At 38.6% G+C, this 26,273-nt stretch overlaps 2 protein-coding genes and 1 pseudogene across 9 annotated transcripts in view; 1 reads left to right on the top strand and 2 right to left on the bottom strand.

Annotated features, from left to right (window-relative positions):
• Positions 1–21,011, bottom strand: part of NEK11 (NIMA related kinase 11) — a 249,474-nt gene extending 228,463 nt beyond the window's left edge. For 2 of the 4 annotated variants that reach the window (XM_087916701.1, XM_087916702.1), the window contains exons 1-3: positions 20,921–21,000; positions 16,748–16,814; positions 5,699–5,960 (exon numbers count right to left, since the gene is read on the bottom strand). In XM_087916701.1, coding sequence (XP_087772827.1) covers positions 5,699–5,865 — 167 coding nt within the window. In that variant the 5' untranslated portion in view covers positions 5,866–5,960; positions 16,748–16,814; positions 20,921–21,000. Of the gene's footprint in view, positions 1–5,698; positions 5,961–16,747; positions 16,815–20,847 lie in introns of all 4 variants that reach the window. The other 2 variants (XM_087916704.1, XM_087916703.1) reach the window with 2 other exon arrangements.
• On the bottom strand, positions 8,773–12,508 carry LOC148124012 (general transcription factor II-I repeat domain-containing protein 2 pseudogene; annotated as a pseudogene).
• A 51-nt stretch (positions 21,012–21,062) lies between the features above and the next one.
• Positions 21,063–26,273, top strand: part of ASTE1 (asteroid structure-specific endonuclease 1) — a 32,067-nt gene continuing 26,856 nt past the window's right edge. For 3 of the 5 annotated variants that reach the window (XR_015740155.1, XM_087916698.1, XM_087916696.1), the window contains exons 1-2: positions 21,063–21,576; positions 24,585–25,918. Coding sequence is in view for 4 of the 5 variants with exons in the window: in XM_087916698.1 (XP_087772824.1) it covers positions 21,546–21,576; positions 24,585–25,918 (1,365 nt within the window). In the remaining variant the exon portion in view is untranslated. The remainder of the gene's footprint in view (positions 21,577–24,584; positions 25,919–26,273) is intronic. The other 2 variants (XM_087916700.1, XM_087916697.1) reach the window with 1 other exon arrangement.

Raw genomic sequence — 26,273 nt, 5'->3', positions numbered from 1 at the left:
ATAGGAGCTGAAATAGCATACATGCAGCACCATATAAATTTTATATTAATATTAACAATATAGAAAAACAATTTCAGATGTATTTTTAATGATTGTCATAAGGGACATTCCTGAAAACAATAGTTGGAATGTTTTAGCAAAATGGATCTTGAGCTGAAATAGCTCAGGGTTTTCAGCAATTGTGATAATTCCTAGCTTTTTATCAGCTTTTTACCATTTTGTCATTTTTGCTAAATGACACAATTTTCTTAAATTCAAAATAAATATTAGTGTCAGTTTTTCTGAAGCATTTAATATTGAAGCAGAAATATCATTGTAGCTTTTGCTTCTCCCAATGTAATTTAGCTTAACTGCAAACAAAGAGTAATTTGAATATTAAAAAGATTGAACATCACTTGTGTTAAAAACTGCTGTGCCACCTTAGTAATGTCAGCTTTATTATTGTAGAGAGCATTGGCTCCATCAAATGGTAGAATGCTAAACTGCAGGTTTCTCTTAGCAGAAAAAGTGTTTGCCTAAGTTAATATTGATTTTTCGCAATTGCCTGGACTACAATCTGTAGTTTTCTTGACAATGTTAGAATGAATGAGCTGGAAGGGACCTTGGAGGTCTTCCAATCCAGCTCCTTGCTCAAGCAGGAGAATCTACACTATTTCAGATAAGTGACTGTCTAGATTAAATGTTTTCAGATTTGGTTTGCCATTGCCTTCTTTTTAGGACTGAGTGAGAAAGATTGGCCAATGGTTACCCAGCTTCCTTTGTACCAAAGGAAATACTAGAACTCCAGAATTCCTCAATATTTAGCCTGATGCCTTGACCTCTACACCAACTAGCTCTTTTAGATGCATGAAGAAAACTATCCGTAAAATTTAAAATTAAAATATATACTGTAATTAAATGAATATATCAGGCTATGTTGTTAAGGAAGTCCTTTCTTCAGATTTCTATGTCTCTTGTTCAGTTTCATTATGCATTTATATTGTTTGAGGCAGAACACTTTATATAAACCATGTATAATTTTATAAATATCTCTATTCTTGCATACTGTTTTTTAATATAATTATTCTAGATGTTGTACTTGTTCCATAGGGAAATTGAACCAATTTAGCAATCAACTTTGTTGTATTTTCTCCAACTTTATAATATCATTGATGAACTGTATCAATTAGAAGAATAAATGGCATTCTAAGAGAAGCATGCACAATAGATTTAGATAAAAGCACAAGATCTGGCAATTCATTTTTATCTTTTTTCTAAATACAGGCAGCCCTCAACTTATAACTACAATTGAGCCCAAAACTTCTGTTGCTAAATTAAACATTTATTATTATTCTTGTGCCATATCTGTCATCAGACATTGGCGATCTTGTTAGTGATTCTATTTTTAACAACTGCCACATGAAAAACTTTCTGTTGAGTTTTGTCCAAACCAGTCCCTTAGATTTTGAAGCCATGATGTTCTTCTTCTGCCTGGTCCTTTTTTTCTTTCATTCTTTTCCTGGAGAATTAAGCGAAGTATGCTGTATTTTACTGGGTGTCACATCACATGTCCAAAATATTCTAACTTTCGCTTTTTTATGGTTTTGATGATTTCCCTTGGCTTTCCCAAGTAGCTTATCACCTCCTCATTTCTGATTTTATCAACCCAACTTATACATAACAGCTGCCTGTAAATCCACATTTCAAATGCTTCTAGTCTGCTTTGACTTTCTGTCAGAGACCACTCCATAGAGCAGGATAGAAAAGATGTAACATCTGACAAGCCTGATTTCTTCAATGTCATGACTGCAGAAGACCTTTCTCATTTTGAAAAATGCTGTTCGAGCTTTCTCTATCCTTGGTTTTACTGCAGTGATCATGTTCATGGCACAAAGGCAATACAGTCACATAAGTAAGAAAAGTCCCTTTAATACTCCAACTTTGCCACCAATGTCCAGGTTACCTTCGGCTGGAGAGAAAAATCTCCAGTGTTTAAGTGGAAGAAATTCAGTCCAAAAACAAAGTAAATACAAACTGTAAATAAAAATCCACACAAATCACGCTGCAGCAATTAACTTGACAGGGCAGGATAAGGAATTGCAGACTTGAAAGGCCAACAAAACACACACAGTTGGGAAGACACCAGGAGCCCAGATAAGCCTCGACAATAACATATGACAATAACTCATGATTTGCTTCCAATAAGTTGCTGTGCGCAGCTTTCCTTTTTAAACACTATGTTCCCAGCTGCAGCTAATGAAGGGAATCAGGGCCCTTTCCTCCACCATAAGCCATGCAACTCACGTTGCTCCCTTCTCCATTCCTCCCTGTGTGCCCTAGGATGAAGAGGGGGTGGGCCTGGGTCTTCCTCCAAATTCCCTCTCCCTTGCTCTACCTCTCCCCTGCTCTGCCCAGCCGGATTGTACCCTTCCCCAGTTTCTTCCCCAGCTAACGGATCCACACTGCCATTCCGTCAGCTGCTTGGCCTCCCCCTCTGCCCCTGTGCACAGAGCTGCTAGAAAGTGAGAGCAGCTAAAGCAGAAGGGGCAACTTGAGAGTAGGGATTGCCCTTCCCATAAGGGATAAAAGTCAGTCCTCAATGACAAAGAGCTTTGCAGGAAGCAAAGCAGTTGAATAATCTCCAAGTTTTTTCTAGGTTTTTGGGTTGGTTTATGTTAGCCTTAATTGAACGTCTGTTTCTTGGCAGCATTCGACAGCACTGAAAAGCGTGCTCTTATCTGGAGGAACTGTGTATAATGAGTTTTGGCTGGGAATTCAAGTAATTCCCAGCATCACATTAAAAAAGTTTTACTTTTAAATTCAGCTTGTGTTTTATTAAGTTTGATGAAGCCTGGGTCAGAAGACTGGCAAGCAGAACTGCGTCATCAGCATATCTTAAATTGTTGATACAAATGCCGTTTATTTAAGGCTAGCAACTATGTTTTTTAATGCTTCATTAAAAATTAATTCAGAGTAGATATTAAACAATAGTGGAGACAGAATGCAGCCCTGTCTCACTCCTCTTTGCATTTCTGCATCATCTAAGTATTTTCAGTCTCGTCTCACAATATAGATTCTTTATGATCTGGATGTCTTTGTCACCTAGTCCCACTTGTTTCAGGATTTGTAATAGTTTGTTGTGTCTTCTTTTATCAAATGCTTTTTCAAAATCAATGAAGCGCATGTAAACCCTGAGATTGACAGCTCTACAATGCTGTGCAAGAACTTGAATGCTGAATAGGCCCTCTTGTGTACCAAGATTGTTTCTGAAACCAAATTGTTTATTATTTAGATGGTCCTCATTTTTTTTGTAAATTCTTGTATCAATTATTCTCAGGAATATTTTCAGGGCATGACTTGTTAAGCTTATTGTTCTGTATTCAGTACATTTCTTTGCATTTATTTTTGGGGGGATTGTCACAAAGTTGACTTTAGCCAATCACTTGTATCTTTCCTGTTTCATATATTTGATTGAAGAGCTGCAGTAAAAAAAAAAAATTTTCCCAGTAAAAATTTCTACTGGAATATCATCAGGACCTGTGGCTTTTCTTGTTTTCACTATTTTTATTGCATGTTCAACCTCCTCCATAATGATGTTTGGTCCAGTTGTTATGATTCCTATATCAATATCACCTCTAGTGTCCTCAAAAAATTATTCAATATATTTTTTCCATCATATTAGTTTTTCACCTTCATTTAATATAATTTTCCCTTCCTTGTCAACTAAGTTGTTGGTGGTTTTCTTTTTGTAAAGTCCCGCTGCTTTCACTTTTTTGTGTAAGTTGAAATGATCATATGTTCTGTCTCTTCTATTTCTTTGCATCTCTTTGCAAACCACTTTTCTTTTGCCAGTTCAATTTTTCTAATTATTGTCTGCAATCCATTGTATTTTTCTTTGTTTTTATTTTTATAAGAGCTTCTTTCATCCATAAGATGAAGAATTTCATCTGTTGTTTTTTTGTGGTACCGCCTCTCTGTTTGGAGTTTGTTTCCTCTACTATTGCATTTTTAAATGTATTCCAATTTACTTCTACATCTTTATTATTTAAGTTGTTGGTTTATCTTAAATGAATTTCTAGTTCTTTTATCTTATTTCCATGTTTAATAATGGAGTTACTGTCAATTCTCAGTTTAGGAAGATTCGGGTTTTTCATCTTTTTTAGTTTTAGATGGACTTCAGCAAGTAATAGATTATGATCGGATGGAAATCTGCACCTGGGAATATCATTACTGATTTTACTGAGTTTCTATTTTTTTTATTGTAAAATAGTCAGTTTGGTTCATTACTTTATTATGTCGTGTATCTGCTGGTGATTTCCAAGTATAGAGACATCTTTTTGGTAATTTGAAAGAAGTATTCATCACAATACCTATGTTCCTTGCAGAAGTCTACAAATCTGTCACCTCTAAAATTTCTGGTTCCTAAGCCAAAGTTTCCAACTACAGGAGTATCACTTCCTTCTTCCACTTTTGCATTGAAGTCCCCTATGAGTATTGTGATATCATTATTTTTTAAGATTTTCAGTACACTGCTTATATCTTCATATAACTTCTCTAAAGCCTCATCACTGTCAGCCGTAGGAGCATAAACATGTATAACATTCATATTTACTGGAGTACTATAAAGTTTGTTAAGTGAGTTTTATCCCATTTTATGACTTTTCTTGCTACAGTTGCTAAGTGAATCACTGCAGTGGTAAATTAGTAACACGGTTGTTAAGTGAAACTGGTTTCCCCATTGACTTTGCTTCTCAGAAGTATACAAAAGATGAGCACATGACCTCTGGACTCAGGTACCATCATAAATATCAGCCAGCTGCCAAGCACCTTAATTTTGATCATGTGACCATGGGGATGCTGCAATGATCATAAGTGTGAAAAATGTTCATAAGTCACTTTTTCAGTGACATTGTAATTTTGACCTGTAACTAAATGAACTGTTGTAAATCAAGAACTACCTGTATTTCTAAGGGAGAGTTTAGTTTTTAGTCAAGGGTCTCCAGACACTGGTTGGGGATCGGTCCCGGTCCACAGCCTGTTAGGAACTGCTCAGGGCAAGCAACCAAAGCTTCATCTGCATATGAGAAATGTAGGTAGTATGTGAAACCATGCACACGCACACTGGTGCTACAGTTGGGGGCTGTTGTTTATAGTAAATATGGCACACACAATTAACTTTTTCATCACACTAGTCACTTTGAACTTAAGATTTCTTTCTGAGAAATCCACAACCTCAGAAAACTTTATAAATACATAAATGAAATTTGTTAAGTTTATTTCAAAATAAGCAGAAATAATTTGGGGCTGCAATAGTTGCTAAGGAGACACAGCAGTTCCTCTGAGTTTATTAGCAGATAGAAAACTGAATGGTAAGCTACTATGTACAAATTCAGTAAAGATCAAGCTGAATCTTTTAAAAATGAATGAACTATGCATAGAAGAAACATATTACAGAAGAATACATGCAAAATATGTATAATGCTGGAATTATATATGTCTTAATATAATTCATGACATAACTATTTTGAAGCTGGTTATTTTTTATTTTGGCTGGTTATTTAAGACAGTACCAGTTTTATCTGTATGGCTGCAAAGACTTAATACCAGTGATAATTGACTAAATATTGTTTATAAATAAATATTATTCCATTCTATCTTTTTCTCTCATTTAAGCAAAAATGTATATTAGCAGTTTTAAGTCATTTTAGGCAACACTTACAACTGTTCTTCTTTTGCTTTCTTGTCAGAAACCAGATAAACTGTTCCAAAACTTCCACGTCCAAGTTTTTGATAAATATTGTATCTTCCTGCAATCAGTGTTTTTGAGTGGATAGAAATAGGTATAAATGATGTACCATGCTTAACTGTTTCCTGGAATTTCAGCATTATTCCATAGAATCAAAGTAGCTCAGGTAGATTCAGTAATAATTAATACTGAATCTACAAAATTAATAATTTCTTGATCATGAAGGATTATTCACCTGCAAAAGGAAAAAGAATATTCAATATAGTGAAATATATAACAAACTTAAGAATAGGTTTAACATACTTCTTTTCCATTATATTACTGTAACACTAGTGTAGTAGTAGACCTTATGGAAGCAATTTTCTCTTATATTCAACCTTCACTGCTACCACAAATAAAATATATCAATAGCTGTATTTGAACATACTAACCTCATGATGGTCAACCTATGGCACGTGTGCCACAGGTGGCATGCAGAGCCATTTGTGCAAGCACATATGTCCCAGCCAAACTTACCTGCACTGCGCATGCGCGCAGTTCCCAGCTGATTTTTGGCCCGTTTGAGGCTGTTTTTGCCCTCCTGGAGGCTCGAGGGAAGCTTCTGCAACATTGGGAGGCCAAAAAACAGGCCTTCTGGAAATAACGGAAGTGCCCACTTTCAGCCTCCGGAGGGCCTCTGGAACCCAGGGGAGGCCATTTTCGCCCAAAGGCTTGAGGGAAACCTCTGCAGCCTCAGGAGGACGAAAAATGGGCCTTCTGGAAATACCGGAAGTGTTAAAATGGGCCTATATTCAGCGTCTCAAGGCTCCAAAGGTTTCCCTCAAGCCTCTGGGAGGGCAAAAATAGCCTCCCCTGGGCTCCAGAGGCCCTCTGGAGGCTGAAAATGGGCACTTCTGGTATTTTCGGAAGGGCTCATTTTTTGGCCTCCCAAGGCTGCAGAGGCTTCTCTCGAGCCTTGGGGAGGGTAAAACGGCCTCAAATGAGCCGAAAATCAGCTAGGACGCATTGCATTGTGGGTGCTGGCATATGCGTGCACTTTCAGCACACAACAAAAAGATTCACCATCACTGTACTAGCCTATATTACCAGAACCACACTTTATCAAGTTAGCCTATTTGCTAGGATGGGTGAAACACAATGAACCATAAACAACTCCATCACATTTATATTATTAATTTCCTTCACTTTCATTCAGACCTTAGAAACCTGGCTTATGCCACATCTATTGATGAATATTCATTTTGTACTATTTGCTCTTATCTTTTTAAAATTTATCTGTCTACATGACCTATTTTTCATTTTCAGCAATTATTTATAATCCCATTAAAAATCTTCACTTAATTGATTGAAAATAAAATATCATATTGTATATGTGTGTGTGTGCATATATATATATATGTGTGTGTCTACATAGATAGATATATATAGTTATATAGAGAGATATAGACAGATAGATATATATATATACACACACACACACACACACACTGTATATGTATATACACACAAACACACATACACACACTGTTGAAAGATAATGCCTTTCTCTTTCGCAGGTTTGAATTTCCCAGCTGGGAAGACGCAGGATGGAAGGATTTGAAGCGAGCTGTGTGAAAGCTGGAACTAATTTATTGTTCTCAGGAAGGCAAGTGAGTGGCAAGATCAACGTTCACGGGGGTGAGGTGGGTGGGTGGGTGGGGGTGTTTTCTAAACTACAAGTATACCTTTTTATACCCTTTTCTCCCTCTAAAGTTGATCTTTAGGGTTTTGTGTTTGTGATTGTGTTACTGGCTTTAATCCTTCTGGTGACTGTGTCTTTCCACCCTGAGGGTAATCTCTGTGGGGAGGAAAGTGAGTGAATGCTGCCGTGTGTTGAATGTGCTTGATTTGTTTTTTTATAATCCACCCTTCCTTTTTAGCCCTTGGATAATGTTTGTTCTTTGTAATTAATTTTTTGTGTTAGCTAAATGTGAATAGAAAGCCCAGGATGTTGCAAAAACTAAGTTAATCTTTTGTGTTTGTTTCTTTTGCAATGTCCCACGCCTCAGGTTTGTTTCTCTCCATCGTGATTTAATTCCTTCATGTCTTGTTTCTTAATAGATCTTTTGTACACTGTAATGGTTCTGATATTTTATAAATGCTTTCCTTTCTAATGTGCCTAAAGCTCTAATCACTTGAATTTGGTTTCTTTCTTTTGGATATTTTGTTTTATAGCAATTTTCAATGTTTTTTTTTATTCTAATATGCTTAGAGCTTTACTTTCTTTAGCTTGGGGTATTTGTAGGATAAAGTTTGCATTTGAGTGTAGTTTATTATCTATTTGATTTCTGGTCTAGCTTTTAATGGTAACTTTGTCCCAGCAGAGGTTTCTGGTCTGGTCTTTCAATGGCAAAACTGTCTCAGTGTAGTTCCCTTCCTATACTCCAATACACCATAAAACTATATAATTAGATATATATAACTAATAATTATGCGGAACAAATTAAGTTTCTCTTTGAATGCAATCCTGTATTGATGCCATCACTGATTTATTTTGAATTTTATTTCATTTTGTATAGGATCAAATATTATATTAGACAATGGCATAATTGTTTTAATGATAAATTTCATTCTTAAATCAGATCCTCTACTATATACATGGCTTTGCATTATGGCTTACATTACTGATCTATATATTATGAAAACTCTCTTTTTTGAATCTTTAAAAAAGAAATATTTTTTTGTGTAAGACAAAACTTGAAATAGGCTAACGTAACCAATGCATCTAAAAATCGAAATCCGTGACTCCTATGGAATTGAAATCTAGCAAATTTCATAAAGCATTTTATTACTATAATAAAGAAATATCATATTTCTTGTGGCCAACTCTTATTGTTTGACTGGGCTATACAGTCCAATATAGGCTATTTTCAAGGTAGAAACAGCTCTGAATATCTCCCTGAATATTTAAGAATTTTTCAAGTACATTAGAATGAAGGAATCTGGTAAATAAATATCTCTAAAACACCAGGTTAGGGGACGCCAGGGGGTGGGATACATGCACATACTTAAGGGTGAAGGGATAAACTGCAGTTAGCACTTCGTTTTGCTTCTTTGATTGTTGATCGCTTCATGCCAGGTTTTACACTTTCAAGGATAAATGCTTCAAACTGAACTGTATTGTCTGGTTTTTTGATGTTGAACTACAGAAAGTGATACTATTTGTCAGATCTTATTTCTTTAAAAAAGGCTTTAATCTCAAAACCAGCAACATATCTAATATTAAACAGTAGCTTTTAATTGAATTGGTCACAAATTTCAATGAGCATTATGGATTCAAAATTTATAACAATAATACTTGGTACTGCATATCCAGCTGCTGAGATACTGACATAATTTGTGTCAAAGACTTAAACTCAGCAATGTGATTTCCTAATAGAGTGCAACAACATTCTAATTATTAAAAGTGATTTTCACAATAGAACGAGCTGTAACCTTGTAATTTTAAAAAATGCTTAAATCAAGTAGATTATGAACATTTTAGTAGTTCTTTTACAAAAAAAGTTAATGTTTGCATATTAATTAGGCTGGTACTTCCTGCTTCAATACTTCCTATCACAGTTTGTCTTACAGAACCAGTATAAAATTTCACAGTAATTTTAAACTAATTAAATTGTATGTAAGTATCACAGATCAGAAAACTAATGAAACATTATCATGCATTTCACTATTTTCTACTAATGCCTTCAGATTACATAATGTACTCATAATATTGCCTAACATCAATACCAGGGAAGATACTGGAAAAGATAATTTAAAAAGATCTGCTAACATCTAGAAACAAGTAAAATAATAACTAGAAGTCAGAATGGGTTTGTTAAAAGCAGATCATGCCAAACCAATCTTATTTCATTCTTCAACATAGTGACTAAATTAGTAGGTCAGAAAAATACTGTGGACATAAGATATTTAGATTTCAGCAAGGCATTTGACAAAGTAGATTGCAACCTACTTCTTGGTAAGCTAGAAAAAAGTGGGATAAATAGCATCCCCATCGGATGTATTTGTAGATGACTGAAAAACTGTACTCAACGGGTAGTCCTTAATGATACATCTACATGGAGGGAAGTAAGCAGTGGGGTACCACAAGATTCCATCTTAGGGCCAGTACTCTTCAATATCTTCATAAATGACTTAGATGAGGGATTAGAAGGGGAACTTACCAAATTTGTGGATGATAATAAGCTGGCAGGAATAGCCAAGGACCCTATAGGAATGGGCCCTATCTAAAAATATGAAATTCAATGTAGAGAAGAATAAAGTCTTACACTTAGGCAAGAAAAACCAAATGTACACATATAAACTAAGTGAAACCAGGTTTAGTAGCTGTGAGAGGGATTTTGGAATATTAGTAAGCAACCAATTAAATATGAGCTAACAGTGTGTGGCAGCAGCCAAAAAACCAATGCAATCCTAAATTGTATTGATAGAGGGATACAATCAAGATCAAGTCAGGTGCTAATACCACTCTATAAAGCTTTAGTAAGACCACACCTAGAATACTGCATCCAGTTTTGATCATCACACAATAAAAAGATGTTGAGACTCTAGAAAGAGTGCAGAGAAGAGCAACCAAGATGATTAGAAAGCTGACGGAAAGGAGATTCAACCTAGAAATAAGGAGAAATTATCTGACAGAGCAATCAACCAATGAAACAACTTTCCTTCAGAAGTTGTGGAAGCTTCATTATTGGAAGCTTTCAAAAAGAGACTGGACGGCCATCTGTCAGAAATGGTATAGGATCTCCTGCTTGGACTGGGGGTGGACTAGATGACCCACAAGGTCCCTTCCAACTCTGTTAATTTGTTAATAGGTTTTCTTTTGTTCTCTACTTTTCTTGTAAGTTCTTCTGAGATTCTCTGAAACAAATCATGAACATATGTCTATAGGATAGAATTTCCGTCCTCTTTCTCTCCCTTCCATTCCATTTGGTGGCCAATATATTTGGTCAGGCTTTTGAAATAGGCATTTAGGTGAGCTCTATTGATGTTCTGATTTTATTTTGGGATGTTGGTATAAATTTCTGATAATTTTTAATCTCTATATACCACCCAAGTCACTGCAATGAAATAAGCAATTCTTTAAGATAAATAAATTCACTATGATTCAGTTCACTGATATATAAGCAAAGTGTATCTCTGCAATGAGATATGAAATGCATCATTATTTTTCCATAAAAGCTCAATTTCTTTAGCTGCATGCCAATTCATCAATAGAGTCAATGTTCCCACTTTAAAAATGGGTTATTAGTATAAACTTTACCAAACATAAATTCTGCAATACTTAAAGGTCCAGTTTCTCTGTCTATGTCAGGCTACAGAACTTTTCCCATCCAATTTACAAGAATGAACTTCTGAAAACCAAACGTATCAAAAGGAATCCTTTATTAAAAGGCGAAAGATTTATATCCTTTATTGAGATGAGACAATTCAGGTAGGGATTTAAAGGCAGGGGTCTCAAACTCAATTTACCTGGGGGCCGCTGGAGGCAGAGTCTGGGTGAGATTGAGCCGCATAAGGGATTCCCCAAAAAATGTTGTTAAAAAAATATCCTCAAATGTCATCAACAGTTAATGATTTCTCCAATACATGAACTGTCCTGAACTGTCCTGAACACATGAATGGAACATTGAATGAAGATCATGAACAGTTCCTCAGAACATGGCTTCTCCAGCTTGCTCCTTGCTGCCAGAGACTTGACGACGCTTCCTCTCACATATCTGAGCCACATTTGGCTTGAGAGGAGGCACTTGAGACCCTCAGTATGGCTTGAAGATGATCATCAGTAAGTCTGGACCTGTACTTGGACTTGTTAAAGTTCAGGGTGGAGAAGAAGTTTTTGCACAAATATGTGCTCCCAAAAAGGCACATGGTCCTCTTGAACATTTGGGAAAGCCCGGGGAAGCTGGGGGGCAATTCTCTCAAAAATTGTCCATGCTTGTATGCTTTTGCATTCACCTCCCTAAATTTGGCCTTGAGGTCAGAGCTGCATTGCAGGTCAATAAGCTCCACTTGAAGCACAGGAGGGGCATCTTGCACATCAAAGGTGATGGGGTCTGCAAAAATTTGAAAAGTGGCTCTGTGAGTCTTGAAGTCTGCAAATCTGTGATCAAATTCCTTCTGTAGCTTCAAAATAGCATCAACATACTTCTCACCACTGAATGGTGTGCCTGCATCCACAAGTGCCTTGCATGCTGGGAAATGGCAAAGGTTTGTCTGAGAGAGCTGGGCTTTCCATAACACAAGTTTTGTGGAGAATGCTCTCACGTTGTCATAGGCAGCACTGACAAGCTGCCCCTGGCCTTGTAACTTCTTGTTCAGTACATTCAGCTCATGTGTGATGTCGACAAGAAAAGCTAAGTCCATGAGCCGTTTCTGATCATTCAACTCGGGAACAGCCATCCCATCCTTCTCCATGAAGGCTTTCATTTCTTCTCTCAGTTCAAAAAATCTTTTCAAGATATTTCCCCTGCTGAGCCAACGTACCTCGGTGAAATAGAGCACATCTTCATATTCTGACTCCATTTCCTCTAAAAAAGCACAGAACCTCCTGTGCTTTAAGCCCCTGGATCTGATGTGGTTGATGCATTTCACAACAGCAGACATCACGTTGTCACACTTCAGGCATTTGCTGCAAAGGGCTTGCTGATGGATAATGCAGTGCAGAGCAATAGCCTCTTCTACACCCTCCTCCTCAAGTTTTCTCTGAACAAGTGCCACTAGTCCATTTTTCCTCCCCGTCATTGATGGAGCTCTGTCAGTTGTTATTCCAACAAACCTATTCTATGGCAAACCGGCATTCTCAATGGCATCACACAACTGGTGAAATATCTCATGAGCGGTGGTCTGGCCATGCATTGGAATTACTCTGAGCAACTCCTCTGTCACTTCAAAATTGCGATCAACACCACGGACGTAAATTGTGAGCTGAGCAGTGTCAGTTATGTCTGTGCTCTCATCAAGAGCAAGTGAATATGCATCAAAACATCTGGCTTTCTCACACAGTTGATGATTAATGTCACTTGACAGGTCAGAAATGCGCTCTGCCACTGTGTTGGCAGAAAGGCTGATGTTGCTGAATTGACTTTTCTTTTCCGGACAAACTATACTTGAAGCCTGTAATTTTTTTACAAACTCGCCCTCTGTGAATGGTTTTCCAGCCTTAGCAATCATCTCACTAACCATATAGCTAGCTTCGACTGCTGCAGCATTCTCTTTGGTTGCTTTCTTGAAGAAATCTTGTTGCCTCACTAGACATGTTTTAAGGCTGGCAACCCGGTTGGCTCTCTCTCATCCCCCTGATATTTTGCACATTCCTCAGCATGTTTAGTTGAATAATGACGTTTCAGGTTGTATTCCTTGTGCACTGCAACTTTTTCAGCGCAAATAAGGCATGTCGGGATGCCCCTGTGCTCAACAAAGAAATACTGCATCTCCCACTTTTGCTGAAATTGTCTGTGCTCGTCATCTATTTTTCTCTTCACTGCAGGCTTTGACAAAGACATGATGAGGGTGTGACAAAATTTCGTTTATTCCACTTGGCGTCGCTCTTGTTCCACATTTCATGGAAGTGTTTAGCCAGCTAGCGATGCATGGGGAACGTCTCAATGCTTGACGTCATTTCCGCTTCTACTTGTCACAACAGTGTGGCGGATGACGAACAGCCCGATAGCAGTCGCCTTTCTCTGCATTTGATCGTGGCATTTGTTGATGGTAGAAAGTACCGGAATGGCGACCGCAAAAAAAGGTGACTGCTACCAGACTGTTTGTCATCCGCCACACTGTTGTTACAAGCGTAGTGTGCATGAAGTCGGTGTAGCTTAGCCTAGCACCGAATGTCAGCCATGACGAGGAACGGCGGGCGGGACTTCCTTCAGAGGTCCATTCCCCCTGCAGGCCGCACTAATATTATCTTTCATATCACGGTGGGGGCCACAGGATACCATCCTGCGGGCCGCAGTTGGCCCGCAGATTGCAAGAATGAGACCTCTGGTCTAAGGTCTCTCAAGCATGCAGAGATAGATAAGTGAGTTTAAAACCCCTCCCTTTATCTTGATGTGTATTTAGTAAAACAAAGAGCCAACATGTTAATTCCCCTCACCCCCTTTTTAGAAGAATCTTTTTCAGAGTTTCCCAGAGCATACCTAATTCCCCCATCCCCTTTTTAGAACAATCTTTTTCAGGGTTTCCCAGGACACATCTCACGATGGAATTTTTATGGTCTCTTCATCCCTTGGCTGTCTCTCCCACCAGGTTCCGGCCATCTGGTTTTTGTCCCTCCATTGTATCATGTGTAAGCTATATAAATTCGATATAAGATTAAATATTTTCAGGTTACATCAAAAAGGATTTATCAGTCCCCTCCCCCTTTTTCTTCTTCCACCGAAGAAATGACAGATACATGATCTGATAGTCAATGTCTTCTAGAGTGATTGGGAAGTTTGCCTTCTGTTTTTGGTCCTGCCCTTTAAATACACTGCTCAAAAAAATAAAGGGAACACAAAAATAAGACATCCTAGATCTGAATGATTGAAATATTCTTATTAAATACTTTGTTACATAGTTGAATGTGCTGACAACAAAATCACACAAAAATTATCAATGGAAATCAAATTTAGCAACCCATGGAGGTATGGATTTGGAGTTACACTCAAAATTAAAGTGGAAAAAAACAGTACAGGCTGATCCAACTTTGATGTAATGTCCTTAAAACAAGTCAAAAGAGGCTCAGTAGTGTGTGTGGCCTCCACGTGTCTGTATGACCTCCCTACAACGCCTGGGCATGCTCCTGATGAGGTGGCAGATGGTCTCCTGAGGGATCTCCTCCTACACCTGGACTGAAGGATCTCCCAACTCCTGGACAGTCTGTGGTGCAATGTAGCGTTGGTGGATGGAGCGAGACATGATGTCCCAGATGTGCTCAATTGGATTCATGTCTGAGGAATGGGCAGGCCAGTCCATAGCATCAATGCCTTCGTCTTGCAGGAAGTGCTGACATACTCCAGCCACATGAGGTCTAGCATTGTCTTGCATTAGGAGGAACCCAGGGCCAACAGCACCAGCATATGGTCTCACAAGGGTCTGAGGGTCTCATCTCGGTACCTAATGGCAGTCAGGCTACCTCTGATGAGCTCATGGAGGGCTGTGTAGCCCCCTAAAGAAGTGCCACCCCACATCATTACTGACCCACTGCCAAACCGGTCATACTGGAGGATGTTGCAGGCAGCAGAATATTCTCCATGGCATCTCCAGACCCTGTCATGTCTGTCACATGTGCTCAGTGTGAACTTGCTTTCATCTATGAAGAGCACAGGGTGACAGTGGCAAATTTGCCAATCTTGATGTTCTCTGGCAAATGCCAAACATCCTGCACGGTGTTGGGCTGTAAGCACAACCCCCACCTGTGGATGTTGGGTCCTCATACCAGTCTCGTGGAGTCTGTTTCTGACCATTTGAGCAGCCACATGCACATTTGTGGCCCGCTGGAGGTCATTTTGCAGGGCTCTGGCAATGCTCCTCCTGTCCCTCCTTGCACAAAGGCGGAGGTAGCAGTCCTGATGCTGGGTTGTTGCCCTCCTACGGCCTCCTCCACATCTCCTGATGTACTGGCCTGTGTCCTGGTAGGAGGCGCTGGACACTATGCTGACAGACACAGCAAACCTTCTTGCCACAGCTCGCATTGATGTGCCATCCTGGATGAGCTGCACTACCTGAGCCACTTGTGTGGGTTTGTAGACTCTGTCTCATGCTACCACTAGAGTGAAAGCACCGCCAGCATTCAAAAGTGACCAACCCATCAGCCAGAAAGCATAGGAACTGAGAAGTGGTCTGTGGTCACCACCTGCAGAACCACTCCTTTATTGGGGATGTCTTGCTAACTGCCTATGCTTTCCACCTGTTGTCTATTCCATTTGCACAACAGCATGTGAAATTGATTGCCAATCTGTGTTGCTACCTAAGTGGACAGTTTGATTTCACAGAAGTGTGATCGACTTGGAGTTGCATTGTGTTGTTTAAGTGTTCCCTTTATTTTTTTGAGCAGTGTAATATTCTTGCTAAGGTTTAGTCAAGATCCTGCCTTACTTTCAGAAGGCGTAAAGATCTACATATTTTTCTCAAGTCTTGAGGTCTGGAATGAGTCACTTGTTTAATGAGTTGTTTTTAACCGTTTATATGTTATTTTTATATTGTTTTATAGCGTATTTTTATCAATTATATATACTAATCTGAGTTTCATGCTCAGTAGAATGTGTAAAAAGTTAGCATCCACCCCTCTCCTAGAAGAATGAAATATTCTAGGTAATATTGAAAAGGCAGAATATTATATTTCCCTGAATGATAAAAAGAGAAACTTCTTTTTAACGACAAAGCAGTTTTCTGCAGCTCCCTGCCAATATAATACATTACAAAATTATCTGGGGATATTTCATTACCCTGCAAAATTCAACCAATCCTGAGACTCAAGACAACCTACAAAGTTACTCTTGCATGGCCCCATGGGAGTCTGACGACCAATCAGAATACATTTCTTTCACAGAAACAGGAAGCAAGTTCAAAGCCCAAGAAAGTGTGTGTGTGTGTGTGTGTGTTTGTTTGTGGGTACTTATATGTATGGTCAGCTTTGTTCGGGTATTTTCCCACATCATTATAGTTGTACTGTTAAAGTTGTAGCAACGTTTTGGCAGAATCTCATCTGCCATCATCAGGCTTCTGGTTGTGTCCGTATCTATCTATCTATCTATCTATCTATCTATCTATCTATCTATCTATCTATCTATCTATCTATCTATACACATAGATATGTTGTGACTGGAAGGGTTGAGCCTGCTGTGAGTTTTGAATCTGATGCATCTGAAGACGGAAGGTTTGAGCCTGCTGTGAGTTTGGAGTCTGATGTATCAGAGGACACAGGGGTGAGTGATGAGGAGGATGAGAGTGTGTCGGAGACACCATCATCTCCAGAACCTTCCACTTCATTCATACCTCAGGTGTCAGCAGCTGATCCACAAAACGTGCCAGAGGCTTCGAGGATGTTGGCTTGATGTTAGAACTAGAAGAAGATTGAAACATCAATCACAATTTGAAAAGAAACGTCAAGCCAGAGATTAATTAGACAGACTGACACGCCCCTTCAGGGAATATAAAGAAGCGTGCTAGCTCTTAATCCTTGTTCGAAGCAAAGTGTCTTTTGGTTTGGAGAATGCATCTGACTCTCTCGGCTGCAGTGTCTTGATTTATAGTTAGCTCGGACTTGCCAGACAGATTCCAGGAAGACTGCCAAGGACTGTGTAAACAGAAGCAGTTAACTCTGCCGTGTCTGGGTTTGTCTGTTTGAGCATTTGAACTTTGGAACTTTGGATTCTCACCTGTGGATACAGGTGAGACAGAACATATATATATATATATATTGCTGGAAAAAAAGATCACTACATAACAAATGACCCAGGAGATTACAGCACAAGATCCAGGATATCTCCACAACAAAACTCACAAAGGTCATCACACAGCCCATTATACCAACATCAACTCCATCAACCAATCAAGAGGCAGCAGCGCAGCCAACCAGCCCAGCACACCAGCCCCCCACCCCCAGTATATATAGAGAAACGGCAGCTCTGATCACACACTGCTTGCACTGGCATGAAGCCGAAAGCACCAGCCTGAGGATGGCAAGTGGGACCTCGCCGAAACATCGCCAAGATACTCTTAATCTTACATGGGAAAAAGACTCGAACACACCTAGACCTATCTATATATCCACTCCATGTGGTCAGCCCAGGATTTCAAACCATGTGGTCCTGTCCAACATTAAATCATCTTTCCAAATATCTTCCATGTTTCCACTTGGAACTGAACCCAGATGGACATTTCTTCCAACAATTTGGCATCCCAGATGGGGCTTCAAGCTAACCTGACCAATGGACCTGGTCCGGATAAGCCACCCTTGCTAGCAGCAGACCCATTGAGTGTGTGGGTGAGTTTTCCTGGCCATTTGGAACAAAGATTTTAAGGGGGTTTTGAGTGTTGAACTCAAAGGCTGCTTGGAAAGAATGTGAGTACCTCTAAAATTTAATTTTATAGCCCAGAAAAGCATTGGAAATGTGTGCATGCCTGTGTGTATGTGTGAGGGGATTCTTCTCCCAATTACAGCTGGATCTTGCTTCCTCTGTGCTTTTTCTAACCACAGAAAGCAGAGCCCAGAAAGTATAGGGGGGTCAGGTCAGAGCACAGGACCTTCTGTTAGGGAAAGGAGAGAGTGTGTGAAAATGGAGGGGGGAAGTGAATGAGAGAGTTGAATTGGGGCAATTAAGCTGCAAAGTCACTGAGCAAAGCCCTAAAAAGGAGGGGGGATCCTTACCTCTGGGAAGCATGCAGAGATCCTCCTGGACTTTAGTGAGTCCAAAAACTGAGGCAGGAAAAGGAAAATGGCCAGAGAAGGAGGTGCCCATACTCACTGTGGGGAGCAGTGGAATCCTCTCTGACTCCTTTTGATCTGCAAACTGAGAGCAGAATTCCCTCAGAGAGGATGTCCTTACTATGTAGAAGGAAGCAGAGTCCTCCTAAACCCTTTTTGGTCTAAAAACTGAGACAGGGCGAAAGTTTCACTAGAAAGCCCAAGATTTGGCAGGATCTGGCAGAGCTGAATTGAATCCCTACATCAGAGGAGAAACATGGGATATTCTAGCTCGAGGATCATCGTAAGCTCCCTGGGAGAAGACTTGCTAGATGCCTGGGGCAGTTGCTTGTCCAGGTGGGCATGAAAAGAGGAAAAAGAAAAAAAGGTTGTGTAAAGAAGTGGATTTTGCTCAGGGATGAAGCTAGAAAACCAATTTGGCTAAATAAAGGTATTTAAAAGAAAAGGGAAATCTATACATACGAATATTGGGGTTTTTGTTTGTTTGTTTCTCTCTCTTCCTCTCTGTCTTCCATGAAATCATGTGGTATGTTTGTTAAGATATTTGCCTTCCCTAATTTAACTGAGATGGTGGGAATGACCAGTGTGTGTAAACCTGAGAGTTCTGTTTTCCTGTTCTGTTTTTCTTGTCTTTGCATATATATGTGTATATAAGTCTTAGTATATTCTTGAGGTAATTGCAACTGTTAAATGTCTCTGATCCCTAGAGATATGAATTTTAAATTATTAGAAAAGAGTTGGAAGCACTGAAAGGAAAGAAAAAGCCTTCATTCTGTTTTGTCTGGCCCACAGAACAGAGTGAAGAAACCTGATTTTTCTGCTGCCTCTATGAATGCCTGCATCAGAAAAATTAAAAGCACCCACCAAATCTCCCTGATGTGATCAATTTTTAATATTTTGCCAATAACATGTTTGTTCCACCCACATATTTTGGCAAAAAGGGTGGATTGTAGAAAGTTAGCACCCATCCCTCTCCAGAAGAATGAAATGTTCTAGGAAATATTAAAAAGGCAGAATATTATATTTCCCCCGAAAAGGAGAAACATGTTTTTAAAGACAAAGCAGCTCCCTTCAGCTCCAGGTTGATGGGATTAAGACATGGCCCTCTGGACATGATAGGATTAGCCCTCTGCTCATCTAACAGCAGGGCTCATTACATTGCAAAATCACCTGGGGACATTACATCACCCAGCAAGAGTCAACCAAGCCATTTCACTCAAGACAACCTACAAAGTTACCCCTGCATGGCCCCATGGGAATCTGATGACCAATCAGAACACATTTCTTTTACAGGAACAGGAAGCAAATTCAAAGCCCAAAAGAGGATATAAATCTATCTCACGCTCCACTCCATGTAGTCAGCTACCTAGGAATTCAAACCATGTGATCCTGTCCACCATTAAACCATCTTTCCAAATAGCCTCCATATTTCCAGTATCTTTCTCCCCACTTGGAACTGAACCCAGATGAACATTTCTTTCAACAAATGACTATATAAATCAATTAAATACATCAATTAGATAAATATTCCAGTCTTCCTGTTTGTTTTTAGAACCTAATAATGAAAATGACATGCTTCCAATAATTCTAAGACTACATTGATATACTAATAGCAATAATAATCAATGTAGATATCATTAATAAGGTATTTAAAATTTCAGTCTGCTAAACTAATAAAAGTATTCCAAGTTATTCTTGATTATTTATCTGAGGTCTCATGAGAGAATAGGACTGGATCTGCTAGGATAATTGCCTGATGTAGGATTTTTAAATCCTACTATAGCTATGTTGTCTGTTACTGAGCTCAAATTATACAATGCAATCATTACTTCTTCAATAGGATTATTTTATTATTTTATCAAGCAGGTGATAGACAAACATCAGGCACACAAAGTAAGCTGCTAGGATAAAGGATGTTATCTGCAGTTATCTTAAGACACAGAAATTTACTCAAATCTGCTCACTAAATAGAAATGAATTTATTAAGGCAGAATGTTTCTGGAATATCTGCCTAGCATTATTTGTCAGATATCACTGGTAATCTGTATTTCCTTAATTTGGGATATTCATTGGTAACCCTCCTATCTTTTGCCATTGCTTCTTTCATATTATTACTGCACAAATCTATCAAATAGAATAATAATTTCACAGTTTCTTTTATTGATACCCCAAGAAGCCACCCACCAAGAATGGTCTTCATTCAAAATATTTTTATTTTAAAAAAGCAAGATCTCTATAATGGCTTGCACATTTTTTTACTTCACAATTTTTTAGCCTATAGCTGTGGAGTTTCCTAATGGTCTCCCATTCAAGCAGTAACCAAAGTCTGATCCTGCTTATCTAGATGCTGTAACTTGATACTGTACCTGACAAGAGACCCAAACAGTATCAATTTCCTTCTGTAATCTTTCTATGATTTTCATTGCTTTTTTATGCTGCTTCTGTTAAAATTACAGTATCAGCTATAGTGACAGGCAAAGACAAGAGGATCCTAATGAAAGACAATTGTCTGTGCCACCGATAAAACTCCATGGAAGAGGAAACTGTTCAACAAAAAATAACCGGATGATTTAGGGCCCTCGAGAATCACTATATCGTAAAAACACTTCGGGATACGCAGGTCAGAAAAATATGGGATTCAAAGTAAATTTACCCAGCAATACCATACCGTGCTGAGGGGGACATGAGGGTTATATCTTTTGCGTAGCCTCCCTCTCCCATTCCCCACAGCCAACACCTGCCTTGCTCTCTTCTCCCAAGAACGTTCGCCTTCTCCCGCTTCCTCAGTGTTTGGCTTCTGTTGCTAGGCGAGAGCAGCTATGCTTCCGTATCCTGGCTGAAGAATTCTGGGAATTAAAGTTCACGCATCTTTCTCAACACGGTATTGTACAGATTGGCGATGACGTAGGTAGCGTGGGCCGCCTTAGTAGTAGCTAGCGTGGCCGCTTCCTCCGTTCTAAAAGCCGAGAGTTCGAGAACGTTTTGCGCGGAGGTACGTTGCCAGGAGGTTAGAGGGGGGCTCCGACCATCACGGTTCTCATCAGAGGTTTCGCCTATCGGCGTATTTAGAATTAAAGTGTTCGGTAATCCGGCACCCAATATGTGTACTGGGTCAAAAATTTAAATTGGAAACGTGGGTCGGGGGGACGCTTCCGATGTTGCTGGGAATAGAGTTGCAAGGTTTTCTTTGCTTGCAAACTTACTAGGCAGCTGGAAATCCAATAGAATTCCAAGTTCATGCCAAAGAAAACAATCTGCAAAACTTCACTCCGTTACGGAGTTGTACTATAAAAGTACAAGAGGGTCCGGACAAAAAGCTGTGGCTTTTCTAAAGGAGAGACACCCAACAAAAAGACTTAATTTCTAATGTTAAGAAAGAGCTTCTCCAGAGTCACGGGTAATCTTGATTTTCACTTTTGTTTTCAACCCCTATTCAGTCGTCTGTTTTAAAACAGGCCTACGAGATAGAAAACTAAGGGTTAACAGCGTTCATTCAGGGTTTGGTTGGTTATTTCTATTGCATGTAACCCAGACATACACAGATACTTCAGTTCCTTGAAGAATCAAAAACTCCCAACACTGATCTATCAGCAAGATGCATTTATTTTTAATAATTGTAATCTGCAATAAGTTGTGGATGTGCTAGCAATTGCTTTAGGGTAGTGTTTTCAGTCATTTGGAAATTGGATGATGATTTAAACAAAGTTTTAGTTAGTTTCTGAAACTAACTTTTTGGAAAAAAACATGGGTGATGTGGTGTTGAAATCAACTAAATTTGACTATATTACAACAGTGGGAAGTTTGTGATTAGTACTGAGGAGCAAATAACATGGGTTTTGTTATTTGTTAACTAACATACTTATCTTGTATTTTAATTTACTTTCTCTCTTTTAAAATGTTCCCATTTAGTAGCTTATAACATTGCTAAACTGATAAGCTGGAGACTACCTCCAGATAGAAAAGTTTGTTAGTACAACTTGGCTTATCTCTTTCCTGAACTCTAAACAACTCTTTTCCTTACAATTATGCCCCTTCTGACTTCAGACCTCATTTTAATGAACATGTGATATGGGATACAAATATGTAGCATGTTTGACTATATGTAACTGATTCCTATGCAAAAGGGAAGTTATTTTTATTCTGTCCAATCAACATTTACATTTTCTTTGTTAACAATTGTTGGAAGAAATGTCCATCTGGGTTCAGTTCCAAATGGGATGAAAGACACTGGAAACATGGAGATTGCTTGGAAAGATGGTTTAATGGTGGACAGCAGGACCACATGATTTGAGGTCCTGGGCAAAAAGTACATGGGTGAGAGAGGGAAAAAGATTTATAACCTCTGTTGGGCTTTGAACTTGCTTCCTGTTCCTTTGGCAAGAAATGTGTCCTGATTGGTTGTCAGACTCCCATGGGCCCATGCAGGGGTAACTTGTAGATTATCTTGAGTCCTAAATTTGCTTGAATTTTGCTGGGTGATGTAATCTTCCCAGGTGCCGTGTGATGAGATGGGTAGAGGCCTAATCCTATCATGTCTTGAGGGCCATATCTTAAACCCATCACCCTGGAGCTGAAGGTCTTTTGTATTGTGGATAAGATGCCTTTTGTCTTTCTGGGGCTATTAACAAAGGTGGGCTGCTTTCAAAGAGCATGTTTCTTCTTTTCTCATCCAGAAAGTTTATTCTGCCTTCTTAATATTTCCTAGAATATTTCATTCTTCTAGGAGAGGGGTGGGTGCTAACTTTCTACACTATAAAAAGGAAAACATGGGATTGGGGTGTTCTCTCTCCCTTTTACATAGAGAGACCCCACTTTATCAGGGTAGTCTAATAAACTGTTTTAAAATGATCTTCCAACTCAATTGCTTATTGGGAAAATAAACTGAGGCAGAATCAAGAGCCAGATTTGGCTTTCAGTATACATGTAGCACCTGAATTCTATTAATTTATATCCTGCCTTTGTTATTTTTACACATAACTCAAGATGACAAATATCCAACACATTTTCCTCCTCCAATTTTGCTCACAACTCTGTGAGGTGAATTGGGCTGAGAAAATGATTAATCCAAGATCACTCAGCTGACTTTTATGGCTAAAATGGGATTTGAAGTCATGACCTTTTGTTTTCTGGTGCCTTAACTGCTAGGCCAAATTGGCTCACAATGTAAGGCACCATTCTTCCCCACTTCCAATTAAAATGGTCTCAATCACTTTTCCAGCAGAGCTCCTTGTGGATGTTGTTTCCTAGAGATTGCTATAGATTGGTTACCCCACCCCACCCCCAAGTACAGGGATGGATATATCCTTAAGTAAAATTAAATAGTAAAAACATCTGCAGTGTTGCAGATAATCTAACAGTCATTACATTGAGGGCTGTCTCTATTCCCTTACTTCTTCATTATAACATCAAACACATATATGACTACTTGGCAGCCTAAGCAGACAGGTTTCTGTTCCAAGGAATTTATGAAATAAAATGTAATGAATAAATAGAGGAGGGATGTAGAGAGTTTATATTTATTTAACCTTGCTACATATGTAATTACAGTAGTGTTAGAAGAATTATCCTTCTGGGTTCAGTTCCAAGTGGGGAAAAAGACACTGGAATCATGGAGGCTGTTTGGAAAGATGGTTTAATGGTGGACAGGACCACATGGCTTGGAGCTCCAAACTGAAAAGGACGATCACATGCTTCAAGATGTTGAATGAAGGAAAAGAAGGAAAAGGGCTGAGATGCTGAGCATGCCTTAGTTATATACCCTCTGTTGGGCCCCACCTTAGTGTTTCCTGTTCCTGTGTAAGAAATGTATCCCATTGGCTTTCAGACTCCCATTATTATTTGCAAAAAAATGAAGATTTCCTATTTAGCTTGCAGAGCTTGGATTCATTGAATGAGTTGTATATAAATTTTGCAGAATATACAGCCTCATGCTACATAACTACTCCCCATTTCATGCTGAATAACCTAAATTATTAATGTATCTTAAATTAAATTATCTTTAGTTAGATTTTTACTCCAAAAACATTTTATTAAAATAAATTTGATTTAAAAAAATCTGATTTAAATTTTAATAATTTTTTTTTTTTTTGAAAAAAACATTGATTTTTATCCACCCTGGCTAATTTTGATGTAATTAGAAGCGTGATAGGCCCTTATTTCAGAAAGAGGCCAATTTTATAATTTATTTTTTGAAGCTCAGTAGGTTCCCCCCCTCCCCAAATTAATACATTTCAGTTGGCTTTATCCTTGCAGCAACACATCCATCAATCATGGATGTGAATACAATTGCTTTCTCATGGCATTCAAATACTTTTTAATTGCAGTATCAAATAATGTTGCCCAATTAATTCCACACCTTGTGCTTTTTCTTTGAAAGATTCATTTTTTTTCTTTTTCTTTTAACAGGGGCACTCCAACTAATAAGAATGGGCATTCATGGCCTAACAAGCTTTGTAGGGGAACATAGCGAATTCTTTGTTGATCTGCATCTGAGAAACATAGATGTAATAATTGATGGAAATAATTTGTATCATCACCTTTATTTTGATTCAAATCTGGATATCCGGCATGGTGGGGATTATGATTCTTTTGCCGATATAACACGTCAGTTTTTTCAGTCATTGGCTGCATGCCACATACAGCCATATGTTGTGCTGGATGGAGGTAATGATGCATCTAATAAAAAATGTGCAACCTTAAAGGAACGAGCTAAGGAAAAGATCCAGGCAGCCCATTCTCTTTCTCATGGTGGTGGTGGAAGTTTATTGCCTTTGCTTGTCAGAGAGGTCTTCAAGCAGATTCTAACTGAACTACAAGTGCCTTTTGTACAGTCATTTTCAGAGGCAGACAGGGATATTGTATCTTTAGCCAATCAGTTGAGTTGCCCTGTGTTAACTTTAGATAGTGATTTTTGCATTTTTGACCTCCAATCAGGCTATTGTCCTCTAAATTATTTTCAGTGGAGAAATCTTTGCAAATGTAAAGACTCACAAGAATGCTACATCCCAGCACGGTGTTTCTCATTAGAAAGATTTTGTAGACATTTTAATATGAACAAAACCCTGCTGCCTCTTTTTGCAGTAATGAGTGGCAATGACTACATAAATCTGCCAGCTATGGAAGTGTTTTTTAATAAAATACACCTTCCTATAAAGAAATCCCGGCGGAAGAGTAGAAAGCATGACCGCATTCAGGGACTGCTGAACTGGTTATCTCGTTTTGCTGATCTTTCTGAGGCAATGGAAAATGTATTGAAGTATTTTAAAAAGCATGAAAAAGAAGACATACGACAGCTTCTCTCTTCTTTCATGGGAGAATATGAACCATCTAATGTCAATCTCAAAGATTTTTTCCAGAGTGGTATGTATGAATCTGAGGAAATGAAGAAATTAAAATTACCACAGTGGATTGAAACACACTTAATTAAAGGACAACTAGCACCATTTGTCAGTGATGCTCTTATATTAAGAAGTACCATCCTTCCTGTTCAGGTAGAGAATATGCAGCGAGATAGTGCTCATTCCATAACTTTGCCAATTAGACAGGTTATCTATTGGTTACTGTTGAACATTGCACCAAGTTCCCTTAGTCCCCCTTTGAACAAACAGCCAACTTCATTTCCTCCTGTCTTCTATGAATTTGATAGACTCCAAAAATCACTCAAGAAATCATCTGTTCATGTAGCAGAACTGGCACAGAAATTTCCAGACAGCTGGTATGCTTTGTCTACATTAAATGAGGTAAATACTCAAAATGACGTGCTTAAACATTTCCAGTACAGAAAACATATGAAACATACTGGGCAGATTGATAAATCATTTTTTAAAGTTAGATTTTACCTCTAAAACTGAAGATACATATTGAAAAGCATGAATAATCCTGTTGACTCTTAATTATATTGATGCTTAATGCCTTGAGAGATAGGAAGCAGTTCTCTGTGGATTCTGATTCTTTTTTCAAATCAAATCAAATGTTTATTGTCAATGCACAACATGTGTACAATGAAATTGAAATTTCCTATCTATGGCTTGCAAAATAATATACATTTATGCTTTTCATACAAATTACACAATTTTTCAGAATCTCTTCCAAATA

Source organism: Pseudonaja textilis, chromosome Z (genome assembly GCF_049901715.1).
Source record: "Pseudonaja textilis isolate UNSWEBS1 chromosome Z, rPseTex1.2, whole genome shotgun sequence".
Taxonomy (NCBI): Eukaryota; Metazoa; Chordata; class Lepidosauria; order Squamata; family Elapidae; genus Pseudonaja; species Pseudonaja textilis.
Note: the sequence above shows the minus strand (reverse complement) of the source record. Positions and strands in the feature narration are given on the sequence as shown.